The following is a 13,511-nucleotide window of genomic DNA, read 5'->3' on the forward strand; positions in this document are numbered from 1 at the left end:
AGTAAAACAAACAAAATTATTTACAATTAAATACCACCGTTTCTAGAACTTAAAGTTTTTGCTGAAAACATGCAGTAAAATTATCCATTCTGTTAGTTTACACAAAATTAAAGAAAACAGAACATAGTATATGATGATAGAAAAGATAAAGTGAAGCAGTGAGATAAAACAGAACAGCATCATTTTTTGTGTGAATGATGTAAATACACCTGAGAAGTATAGGACAGGCTCCAAGGTGTTAGAGAGAAGCCGGATTGATTTTTCTTCATTAACCCAGTATTTAAAGTTTCCCATTAGTGGAAAGATCTATTTCCTTCTTATTTCTTCAAAGAACAAACAAGACCACAAATAATGATTTAACTAATCTGTCTCCTTTCCACAAGAGCATATTCTGTCTGAATATGGGGTCTGATACAGACTTGTTACAAGGGACTGGTAACACGGCCATATTGGTAGGGATGACTATAAGATTCCTACAGTATGGGCACATGGAGACAAAATCAGGAAGGTCAAGATATAACTTGAGATTCAACTAGCAGGAAACAAAAGGGAGAAAACAGCATCCTATAAATACAGTAGAAATGAGAGAGAGCAAGGGAAATTTACTGAATGAGGAAAGGAATCTAATAATGGAAGATACAGAGAAGCCTTAAGAGAGAGAGAGAGAGAGTGTGTGTGTGTATGTGATGTGATAGCTGATCTTTTTTAACACCACACACACACACACACACACACACACACACACACACACACACACACACACACACACACACACACACACAGAGTTTCCTGTTATGATAGAGAGTATCTTCTCAGCATAGAGTAGGGGAAGAAAGGCTAGATATTACTTAGACCACCTGGATGTTTTGAAATGATCAAGATTGGATAAGATTCATCTTAGAGCTTTCAAGAAACCAGTTGAGGTAATTTCAGTGATTGCTTATTATTTTTGAGAGCTCATGGAGATCAGATAAGATCCCACAAGACTGGAAAGAGGCAAATATAATGCCTAATTTTATAAAAGAGAAAAAGGAAGATCCAGGGAATTACAGACAGGTCAGTCTAACATTGTCATCTTGATGACCTACTGGAGTATTTTTTATAAAATCTATTTCTAAGTATGTGGTGGATAACAAGATAAAGAACAGTCAATACAGATTTGACAAGAGTCTTCAGATTCCAAAAATGTATTAAAGATGGTTGGTTGTCTTTGTCTGCAAGGGAACAGTGCAAGAAGTAATGTGCTGGAATTGCAATGAGGAAGATTTAGGTTAGATATTAGGAAGAACTTCTAAGTATGAAGGTGGTTAAGTATTAAAATCAAATCCCTAGAGAGGCTGTAGGATCCCTATCATTGGAAGCTTTGAAGTACAGCATTTTAAAGTACAACATTAAGTACAGCATAAGACAGTGGTTTTCAACCTTTTTAAATTTGCAGACCTCTAAAAAAATGTGAAGGGAGGGCTGGACCCTTGTGAATTCTAAGTGTGGGTATTCACATATTTTGATTGATCATAGTAATTATATGCAGATGCCTTAGGCAGAGTGTGAGGACGCCCAGGGGTTGCAGATCACAGGTTGAAAGCCACTGGCATAAGAGAAGCATTTGTCTGGGCTGACCTAAACAGAAATGGTCCTACTTTCTGTGGGGGGGTTGGAGTATCTGATATACCGAGAGGTCTTCTAGCATTGTTTTACTATACTTCTATGAAATTATGGGCTGAAGAGATCTGTGATAAAAATATGCAAAAATTACAAGATACAAGAAATAAAGAATGACAAGATGCTTTCTTTGCTTTTGGCAAAAAGATCAGACAAATCAAAAAAGATATAAAATAATGACAAAAGAACATCATCCAGAAATATCTTATGAAAGAGGTTTCTAAGAGTACTTTACAAATGAGATTGAGTCACAATGCTCATGTAGCAGGGAAGAGTGAAGTGAGGGTAAAGACATCAAAAGAAGAAAAAAAAATAATGTGTTGATTCTGCTTCAGGCTACATGAAAGAGACTGAAATAATTATTTGGCATGGATGAGCCTAATGACAGCCATTTCTTTTTCAATAGGTCCAGAAAATGTCCAGAAAATCTTATTGAGATTAGTTGATTCTGAGATAATCATATCAATGATATCAAATTAAATTAGTTTTATTAGATCTGCTCACATGAGAGAATTCAGAGGATGAAATGAGCTTGCTAGACTACAATATGGGGTTGAATGTTTTCCTAGATCCTACACTGCAGGAGAGCAGTACAGCGTGTTGACACTTACCTGCACATGTGCTTATTTACATGCACAGAATCAGGAATTGGGTGCAAAGAGTGAGACTGAGTGTACAGCCTTAGTAGATTTACAGCACTGCAGTTCTGTGCTTATTTTACTAGTTAGCTTTGTTGATAGGTAAGTAGGGCATCCTAAATCTGCTTCAGTCATCACTGAAGTACTATAGCTACCATAAAACAGTTGCTAAGAATATTGTGTTTATATAGCATTACAGTATTGGATTTGTTCAACAGATTTCAAGCTTCCTTTTGTGGGCATATTTCTACTTACTTTGGACCTAATCCAAGTTCCAGTAAACTCAGTGGGTGTCTTTCCCAGGAGAAGCTGTACCAGACCTGTTAAGTTTTTTGGAAAACATCAGTTTTATAAAATTGACATGGTAAGCTGTTCAGGGAGTACTTCAGACATTGAGATTTTGGTCTATGTATATTTAAATACAAATATTTAACTGCAAGATGCTTCCTGAAACAGTGGCTTTACTAGGACAGAAATAAGAGTTGTAGTGATATAATTACTTTGCAATCCAGTATTGCACATCAGGCCAGATTCTATTTCACCTCTAAGTGGTGTAGGTGGACTTAAGTGCTTGAGAGCAATTTTGTTCCACCCTGCTGGAGTCCCAAAAAATTGCTAATACAAAAGGTGGGTTGGTTCTCCTACTCATTCCTTTTTTGTGACTTAAAGCTAATATGACAGCATGTTACAAAAGTAGACATGTTAATGTATTTTCAGAGATTCAAGCAGGGTGGAATAAAATTGTACTTAGGTACCTAAAGCCACTTATGCACCTAAAAGGTGGAATAGAATTTGGCCCATAGTGTGTTTCCTTTCATTTTTATAATTGCATGTGGAACATTATGTTGCGTTCATCTTAGACTGTTCTTTTTTTTGTTTTCTTATAGTGTGTGCAGAAGCTTACAATCCTGATGAAGAGGAGGATGACATGGAATCCAGGGTATTTAACTTATTGAAAGACTTACTTCTTAGTTCTCAGACTTCAGAAATAATAAAAATATGAATAATTACAGTAATTATAAGACCAACCAGTTTAACTATTATTTTTCAAATGCTTCCTTATTGTAGTGTCCTTGGATAGTATGGAAGGCCGTTCCGAAAGACATTAATCCCCATAATATTGTTTATGTGGGACTCAGTTTTTAAAATACTCTGATTAATTATGCCTATATACATTGTCTTTTAATGAGAACTTGTTTAATATTTGCTTAAAGTCTCTTCTCTTAAGGTACATTAAGGAATGCGAGTTCATATCTTTAACTGAGATAGATAAATATTCTTTTCTAAGATAGAACATCAATAGTTCATTCTGATGCTGTGAAGCCTCCTATTTACCCTGTGAAAAAAATTAGATAAATTAACCCATATCTGATGCAGAACATGTGGAAAATTCTTTGGAAAAGACTTGTAGGAAATGGAACACAATTTTTAATGGTCAAACATTTAGTGTTACCTATAAACTAATATGCTTGAAACATGTCCAGAGAACATTAGAATTTTGTTTTGTATCATAACGTTTGAATTTAAGGTATCCCAAAAGAATGCAAAAAAATAGATTAGATTCTAGTGGCATAGTGTCTGTGTATAGAGGTGCCCTGATAAAGATTTTTTGGGCCAGTATCGATGGCCAATTATTAACGAGCCATATCGGCTGATGGTGTGACTGTGGCAAGTTTTGGAGCAGCTGTAGCCCACCCCTCCCAGCACCATGACCTCTGCCCAGCCTGAGCGCAGCCCCAGCCCAGCCTTCCTTCCAGGAAGAACCCAGCACTACTTCTAGCCCCGAGTGCGCAGTGGGCAGCCCACCCTTGCCCTGTGCACAGATCCGGGGGTACGTACCCCACCATGCCTCCCACGGGGGGGTGTGCAGTGGCAGAAGCTGCCTCCCCTGCACCCCTGGATGAGCCCCTTGTGGCTCCATCCCACGCGTTGCCTTGCCTAGGCAGTGCCTGTTAGCCCCACTCTCTTGTGGAGGCCTCGATCTGCCCCTCCGCATTCCCCTTCCCTCCAACAGATTTACCGGCCAGATGCTGCTCTCCAAGCTGTCGAGCTGCATTCCTGGCCGTGTGCATGCTGCGGCTGCACCCATGCACACAGCATTTATTGGCAACCTTACTGGCCACATCAGCCAAACAAGCCGATTGCTGATAATGTCAATTTTCCTTTTATTGGTGCCAGTATAATGTGAACCGATGCGATGTATTAGTACAACTCTAGCTGTGCAAGTATAAATGTAGTAATTCTTCACGTTGTTACTGTATTGTCATTAGGTATGTTTTCAAATTCACCAGCCTTTTGATGAAGATGTTACCAAATGTAACCATGCTTTAATGTAAAATTTCTTAGCAGTCTTAGCTCAGTCTTTCAGTTACTTGCTGTTTTGTGATCATTTTTAAATTGCTGCACTGAAAAAGTTAAATTATACCATAAAATTTCCATTATATTCTCCAGGTTATTCACCCTAAAACAGATGATCAAAGAAACAGATTGCAAGAGGCTTGCAAGGACATTCTTCTTTTTAAGAACCTAGATCCGGTAAGATATTTTTTACACTGAACAAGACTTAAGTGTCAATAAAAAAATTAATCAAATTTGAGTCTTCTATAGAAGTTTTTCCAACAAGCTCAGATCTTGTAAGATAAAAGATTTATTGTTGCTTTTCCTGAGTATTTTGTAAACTGTAGTAGGTGTGTTCCTGTTACCAAAGGAACAGTATCATATTTACTTGCATACAACATGCACTTTTCCCCTGAAAATCTGCCCCCCAAAATTGGGGTGCATGTCTTAAGTGGGGAAGCTGATTTTCTCTGTTGGAATGGAGGACTGGGAGCATGTATGGCAGCTGTAATGGCTGCTGTGCTCCTCTCTGCCAGCCCAAGAGGGAGGAGCAGAGTACTCTGTTCAGGGACAGAGCTACAGTGTTAACCCTTTCAGAGCCACTGTTGAATTGGCAAGAGATTTTGGCTTACGGTATTATGAAAATCTGTGACAAACACTGCTCCATTTTGCTGTTTAATATCATGTAATGTTATGTTGATACTGGAGCAAATGAAATCACTAAAATGATTGTAAAGTGCTTTATCTTGTTCAAAGCTTATTTTAAAAATATGTTATGAGACCAGGAAGTATAAACACACAAACGCCCATCAATTAATTGAAAATACTTAAGAAAATTCCTGGTGCTGTTTTCGATTGTTCATTTGTTTTTAAGTGAATCAAAACATGGGCTGCGGCCTCATACAAATGCTCACCCTGACAATATGCCTCCATATGCCAGAGCTTGTGCTGTCTTTCAGCAGGTTAGACTCTAGTTCCAGCTGTTTCTTGTCCATGAGCAGCAGCTTCCACTCCAACTCTTGCTTATTTTGCTAGCTTTTTCTGAATGAGGTCCAGTCACTTCTCCAGTTACTGTATGTTTTTCTGGCATCCTCCACACTTGCTAGAAGTTCTATTATTCCCACAATCTCTCTCTGTTTTGTCTGTTTTGGCCTCTATTGCCTTTTACCTCTCCTGGTCTCACCTGGAACATGAGTGCTTTTCTTGATTCCTTGACTGTTTCTAGAATACCAGTCCTTTTCTGTCTAGCAGGATAACCAGTGGGTCTTTTAAGCAATTTTGAATCTAGCTTCCTTTCTCTGTACAATTTTAATAGCATATAAAAGCTTTTAAAAACTAATTTTTCCTATCTAAATTTTCTTTCTTTCTGAGCAGACTAAAGGATACACTGTCTGCTCTCAGTTGAAGACTAGCTGTTTGTTTCCCTCTTACAGAACTACTATATTTTCTTGCATACCAAATACCCCCAAATAAAGCACACACTTTGTTTTAGGGAAGGCAGAATAAAGAAGAAGACATTTTCTCAGAGTTATGACAGAGCAGGGGAGGAGCCTAATTTACAGCTCACTCACCCTCCCTTTCCAGCTCAGGCAAAAAATAAAATAAAAAAATCCCTACAGTTTTAATCCTTTCGTAACTGAATTGTCAGTATGCTTGCTGTACCCACAGCCAGAGTAGGGGGAGAGGAGAGTGCACTAGCAGTAGAAGGATAATCAAAGTGGGCAGCATGAGGTTGCCACTTGATGGCTTCTCCATCTTGGCTCTTGCTGTGGAGTCTCAAACACCTCTCCTGGGCAATTTACCTATCTAGAACAGAGTACAAAACCTACCCTCAGGCAAATGTACATATATGCAGGGACCTACTTGACTTGCGGGGAGACAAAGTCATTTTCATAGTGCAAGGAGCCCATTTTGTGGGCATTTTGCAGCGGCCCCAACCCTTAGTGCTGATTGGAAGAGAGGCCTTGGGGAGGAGGAGGGATAAGGGGAAAGCCGCCATCTTGACTGCTGGCTGCCCTTTGTCCAGTTCCGCCCCTCATTGTTGATTGGCGGAGAGGCCCGGGGCGGTGGGGAGGGGGGGAGGAGTAAGGAGTGGCAGCTGCCCCCTTTATGATGCCTTACCAGCTGGAGTCTTCCCCTTCTGGGTGGGCTATGGAGCCTGCCCTGAAGGGGAAGACTAAATATTTTTTTAAGGGTTTTTTTTTTGTGGATTTCATGGGCAACCCCAGATTTTTGCAGGAACCCCAGATTTTGTGGTTTCCATGAAACTGCAGTTTAGGTAGGTCCCTACATATATGTTCAGCCCATGATACAAAATTGTATTTACATCTTACATATGGACATCTTTTATCATGACTAAGTCCTTCCTTGGAACATAGGGCTCTGCAGTCCAGGAGCCTAAAAAAGCAGCTATTAAACCAGTGACTCTGACTTCCCAAGCCCTTACATCCTTCATATGGACACTGCCATAGTCAGTTCCTTCCAGACTGAGTATGACTTCAGGTCCTAGTTAGGGTTTTAGAGACAGAAAGGAGGAGCAAAGTCTTTCAGATAGAGGAAGGACATGAGCAGTGTTCAAATGTAAGAGGGTTCAGAGAGATTCCCCCAGTTCTGAGCTAAAATTTTTACAAAGCTGGGAACTGTAAGGTTACAGTTTTAAACAACCAGAAGTCTATCTCTGTGTTTCTATCTGCCTGAAGCAGATACCTACAGTCCTGTCCAGCCCTAATGTTTATAAAATTAGTTTGGGGCTGGCTCCAGAGCAATTTGGGGCCAGCTCTGGAGCGAGACACATAGGCAGAAGCCCGTCATGTCCCCATCAGCCAGGACCCCCAGGACTCCCCCCAGTGGGACAGGCGGTGGACCCCGACCCTGCCCCCCGGCACAGCCAGGAGGTAAGAGGTGCCTGCAGTGGGAGGGGAGTAGCCAGCTGCAGGAAGCAGCTGAGAGAAGCCAAGGAGGGTCACACTTCCCCCCCCCCCAGCTCCTACTTGGCCCAGCCTCCCAGGGAGCCACATGAACAGAGTGCGCAAACAGGTACACTCTGGGCCTGGCACGTGAGTTAGCACAGGAGTTCATGCAGGAGGGCAAACAGAAGGGGCACGAGGCTCTAGGAGGTGAGCCTCAAGAGAAGGGTCGGCACAGCAGTAGCCCATACTACTACCTGTGCAGTGGTGGGAGGGACACGTTGCACCCTGAAATTCCTCCCTGCAGCTGGACTCCCCCGCTCTGGTACCATTGAGGCCTCCACCCAGATGGAGCCTATGGTTCTGGCCCCTACTCAAATGGAGCCTGCAGTCCCTGCCCGCACCCGGGCAGAACCCATGGCCCCAGCCTTCACCCAGATGGAGCTCCTGGCCTCCAGCTATGGAGGCTGCTTAGCACAGATGCAGGCAGCTGGGTTTAGGAGCACTGACACCTCCCTTTGTAGGGTGTGCTCAACGGTGGAGGCCCTGGGGTGCCAGGTAGAGGTGTGGAGGCTACGCACCATTAGGGATGTAGAGCAGGAGCTGGACACCTACTACCAGGCTCTCCACCAGAAGAATGAAGTGGAAAGAGTAAGGATGGGTGGTGACACCAGTGTGGACATGAAGAGCCACCATGAAGTCCAGCTAGGGATTGCCTGGACAAAGGTAGTCTCTGGCCCAAGGAGACACTGCAGCAGGATTACCACTGCCCTGGAGCTTCATAACCAATTCAAATCCCTTACAGCAGCAGAGCCAGCTGAGCAGCTGGCTCCAGCATGGGAAGATGGAGGGCCACCAGCAACCACACCCAGGAGAAGGCTCAGCGTGGTCGTGGTGGGTGACTCCCTCTTGAGGGGGACAGAGGGAGTGATCTGTTGCCCTGACCCCTTAGCCCATGAGGTCTTTTGCCTCCCAGGGGCTTGTGTCCAGGATGTAGCAGAGAGGATCCCCAAATTTATCCGGCCCTCCGACCACCATCCTATGATCCTCATCCATGTGGGCATGAATGACATGGCTTGGAACAGTCCTGGCCAGGTCATGAGTGACTACAAGGCTCTGGGGGCTGGGCTCAAGGGTTCTAGGGGCACAGGTAGTTGTTTCCTGGATCCTCCCGGTCACAAGCCATGGGCATCAGAGAGAAAGGTGCATCGAAGAGGTTAACAGAAGACTCTGGCAATGGTGCCATCGTGAAGGGTTCGGCTTCTTCAGCCACAGTCCATACTTTAGGGAGAGAGGCAGAGGCTTCTTGGGAAGGGATGGCCTCCACCTCAGCCTGACAGGGAAGCGGCTCTTCTTGGCCAAAATGGCTGACCTTCTTGACAGGGCTTTAAACTAGAATCACTGGGGGCCGGGGGGTCAATTAACAGTTCAAACCCAGGAAACATCACCCATAGTATTAACAGGTTAGGTAGCCCAAGGGAACCTACTCTGACAACAGCACAAGGAAAGGTCACATCGCATTGTCTACACAAATGTTAGGAATTTGGGAAACAAGCAAGAGGAACTGGCCCTTCTCCTGAATGACAAAGATTATGATCTCATAGAGATAATGGAGACCTGGTGGGACTCCACCTATGACTGTTCCATAGGTATAGAAGGCTATACCTTGTACAGGAGAGACCGTGTTGGGAAGAGGGGTGGCCTTCAAACCAAGTTTAGCATCCAAGGAGGGCATCTTGAGACCCTCTCTGTTAAAATACGGGGAAGTGGATATAATTGTAGGAGTCTATTACAGAAAATTACACACACACACACACACACACACACTTTTCACAAATTCTGTCTACCTAATTCAATTGATTGTTTTGACTAGATCCTACCACATGTATAATTGAAGGGAAGGGTCAGTGGTCTAGCTTGGGATCCAGCACTGAAAAGGTTATATTTACAGGGAATAAATTAGGCAGGAGGTGTCTGAGCCCTTACACTGACCAGTTTCCACAGATATTCAGGGAAGATAAGGTATTGCTGCCTGAATTTCAGCACTAAAAGGATTTTATCTTCTGGAAGGTTAATAGAATTGGAGGTGTATGTGCTCTGGCACAAAAAAATCTAGACGTTCCAGAAAATGAACAGAGAGAAGAAATTGGGGGGGCATTCAGTATTCCCTTGCAGGGCCTTGAGTTGTTTTCCCTGACTCCCTTGGTCCTCCTGTCATTTATGTCTACCTCTCCTATGAACTTGCTGTGTCTCTCTTTGTTCCCTACCCTGGTTCATTCTCTGTTTCTTGTCTCCTCTACTATTATACTGAAATCTATTCTGTGGGAAATCTTAAATTGCCCAGAATGAATCCAAGGGTGCCATTTTAACTTATAAACATGCTATGTAAAATTGTAGGTAAAAGAAAGAACAGAATGTAGTTAAATTGTGTGAAATAAATTTTTGGGAGTAAAAGAATGCCGATCTGTCTTTGACATTTGTATTGTCACCGTACTAGGGTATTTCAGGCCCTCACATTCTTAATCGTCACAATGTCTGTGCAAGGCAGGGAATTGCTTTTATCTCCATTTGTTGATGGAAATTCAGGTTCAGAGATGCCTCGTCACTTGCTTGAGGCCACATAGGAAATGTGATGGAGCACTGAATTAAACTGAGGTTTCCCAAGGGGAAAATCAGTGTCCTAACCTTTGACTACCTTTCTCATCATTAGACTTTTTCAGTGCATTACAGTTTTTCAGTGCAATGTCTCTCTCATATTCCTTACATCTCCCAGAAGACTTCTGGTACTCGTGGCATCTAACTTAATAGAAGGTGGTCTCCATCAGCTTAGAGCAGACTCCAGTGATGCACTGCTACTGTTGCCTGTCACACATACCATTTCAAACATCTACAATACAGTCGAAATGGTACATGTGTGCCTTCTAAGTAGAGAATATCTAATCTTATGTAAGCAGTATGGAAATAAATTTGACACGAGATGTACAGAAGTTATTTTATCTCTTCCCTTTATCATAACTTTCCATTCTTTTTACCCAGCCCGCATTGAACAAGTACTAACATCAATTGATTGAGCAATGGAAGTTTATATCAGCAATTTAAATGTGTTTGCTTCTTAGAGACAAGTTGGCTTAAGAAATGGACAAGTTCAGTGGAGAGCGTGTTGTTTTCTTTCCCCTCTGAATGACACACATCAATTAACAGGATATGGAGCAACCAAAATGGTGAAAAACCACTTTGTTTTATGGGATTTAGAAAGAACTAGCTGTATCTCAAAAGGACAAATCCCATTTCATAAATATTCTCCTTTTGAAGCAAAAGTTCTTTTTCCAGGGTATACTGATGATTGGATTTTTAATCTTCATGGACTATATAGCAAACACAGTGCAACTTCAGTTATGTTCAGTGTCTCTTTATTATCTCTTAGATATTTTTTTCAAAGAAACTCTGAGGTAGAATTGCCCTATATATCTTCCTGGCCTGAAAGAAATTGAAGCTAACACATTATTTTGCGTATGCTGAGCATTCCTGGAGGATGTTACTTGTACTGTGTAATTCTAAGCTTAGCTGGATAAAAGAATCATGAGCGATGGCTTGCAATTTTTCACTTGACCTGGAAGGACAGTGTTAGACACCATTTTGGGTATATCCCAACACAGTAATTACTGCTCTGTAGTGCTATGTTTTCTATATTTCTTACCTGTGTTTTCTGTGTGTATTCACATGCAACTTTGGTTTAAAGTTCATATTAAAAAAATTATGAAATTGTAGTAAATCAATTAAGCTTGGACATAAGTTCATTTATTTCTTTGTATTGCCATAATGCTGAAGAGGCCTAGTCATGATCTAGAAGCTCATTATGCTAGGTGCTATACAAACAGACCAAAAACTCTGCCCCAAAGAACTTATAGTCTAAATATAAGACAAGGAACAGCAAAAGGCAAAAGCAGATGGTGAAATACAAGGCATCATTATTCTGTCAGGGGTAGAAGGTACGGTCTTGACCTAAATGAGAGATGATAGGTAGGGTTGGTATAAATTATAAAGGCCTTGAAAGTGCAACAAACAGCTTTTGCATGAGGCAAGGGAGAGGAGGAAGCTGGTTGGAGAATACAAGGAGAGTGATGACAAGCTAGGAAAATGAGCTTTGTATTCTAGCTGGTTATGAGTGGATCAAGATGGTATTTGTCAAGGCTAGAGAAAAGGTTGTCACAGCAACTGAGGTGAAAATAACAGCCTGAACAAGAGTTTTAGGTGTATGGATGGAAAGAAAAGGCCATGACTTAGAAATGTTTAGCAAAAAACCCCTGCAAGACTAAGATGTTGCCTAAATGTGAAACACTAAGGCAAGCTGAGGGTTGTTGAAGACACATAGGGTGCCTGTAGACGTGTGGGGAGGCTGTTCTGCCGCGTTGTAATTACAGTGCGTCAGAGCAGACTCAGCTAATGGAGTCTGCTGGAATGTTCTAATTAGCGTGCTAATTAAAGCAGCTTTCAGAGCCACTCTAATTAAAGCACTGCCCCCCTGCCCCCGGAGCATGTATAAAAATGCCCCCAGGTTCTGGGCCTGAGTGATAGGCAAGGTAATTGTTAGCTGTAGTGCTTAAGAAAGGAGGTAGCAAAGCAGGAATTGCAGAGGGAAGATCCAGAGCCTATATTACTTATGTTGATTTTGAGCTGACAGGTAAAGAGCCACAAAAAGCCAACATTTTAGTTCTCACAGAAAGAGACAAGTTTCGAGAAAAGATGTAAATCTGAGATTTCCCCAAGAGATGGTAGTTGAATTTGTTTGATGAGATCAGGCATAGGGGCTGAAGAGAAGATGAACAGGGACAGAGCCCCATGGTGTACCACAGGTAGAGAAGGAATGAGGAAGATCCTCCGAATGACTTGATGAGGGAACAGTAAGAGAAGCAGGAGGAAAATCACAAGAGAACAGTCACTGAAGCTATGGGGAAGACAAGATCTTAAGAGCATACAGTGCATATGAAATAATAGTGACTTTGGGATGGGAGGGAGTGGTAGCAACACATCTTGCTTTGAGAACTGAATTCCTCGGTGTAATTATGTTCTGGGGAACACTTAGAACTCCATAAAGCAGGAACTGCATAGCCCCGGGCATTGGATTTCAGTTAGTTAATATATTTTTTATTAAAAAGCTGACAGTGTTACTCCTGAAGAAGTCACATGATCACAAGTAAATATTTTTTCTTTAGAAAGTACTTATGTGAAAACCACTCAACTTTCATTTAAAGTTAGATATGAAGAAAAGTATTTCTGTTTTTCTCTTCCTGCTACAACTTGCAACTCTTCCTGCTGTTGACACTGATGTTGTTAAGGATTTATTTTATTTGGAATCTTTATTTTTGTACAAGGACATAGTGAACGTGAGACACATTCTTGAATGTTTGTTTAACACCCCTCCCCAAGCTACCATATTTACCTGAATGTAAGACGACTTTGAATTTAAGATGAGCATACTCTCAATAATTAGATTCTGTACATGGAAAATAGAAAAATTTGTTTAAAATTTCCATTCTAATTATTGAAGGGTCATCTTCAATTCTTCCCCATTGCTGCAACAGGGCAAGTAGCGGTAGGGGAACAGGTGGTGGGGGAGTCAAGTGGCCTGGCTCCTGCCCCTTGCTCCCTGCTGTTTGCCCTCCCCACCACTTGCCCCCCTGCGTGCCCCAGTATACCTGCATGCCCCAGCACCTGCCCCCCTGGCGCTTGTGCTCCCTGGCATCTGCCCCTTCCCACTTGCCCCTGCTCTCACCTGCTCCCTGTGCCTGCACCCCCCTGCATTTGCCCCCTACCTGGCCCAGCCGCCCAGCCGTTCCCTCTGCTCCCCCCACTACTGCTTACTCTCCCAGCTCCAGCTCCAGCCCCACTTTTGCTACAGCATAGAGCACATGGTTGCTCTGGCCTGGCAGCAGCAGTTGCAGTGCTGGCAGGTCTGACTCCAGCCTTG

The 13,511-nt window shown here is 42.4% G+C and overlaps 1 protein-coding gene across 1 annotated transcript in view; it reads left to right on the forward strand.

Moving 5' to 3' along the window:
- Positions 1-13,511, forward strand: part of PRKAR2B (protein kinase cAMP-dependent type II regulatory subunit beta) — a 170,400-nt gene that overhangs the window by 129,469 nt on the left and 27,420 nt on the right. The window contains exons 3-4 of the mRNA XM_059725560.1: positions 3,188-3,240; positions 4,752-4,835. Of these exons, the coding sequence (XP_059581543.1) occupies positions 3,188-3,240; positions 4,752-4,835 (137 nt within the window). The remainder of the gene's footprint in view (positions 1-3,187; positions 3,241-4,751; positions 4,836-13,511) is intronic.

This window comes from Alligator mississippiensis, chromosome 4, assembly GCF_030867095.1.
Source record: "Alligator mississippiensis isolate rAllMis1 chromosome 4, rAllMis1, whole genome shotgun sequence".
In the NCBI taxonomy this organism is placed as follows: domain Eukaryota; kingdom Metazoa; phylum Chordata; order Crocodylia; family Alligatoridae; genus Alligator; species Alligator mississippiensis.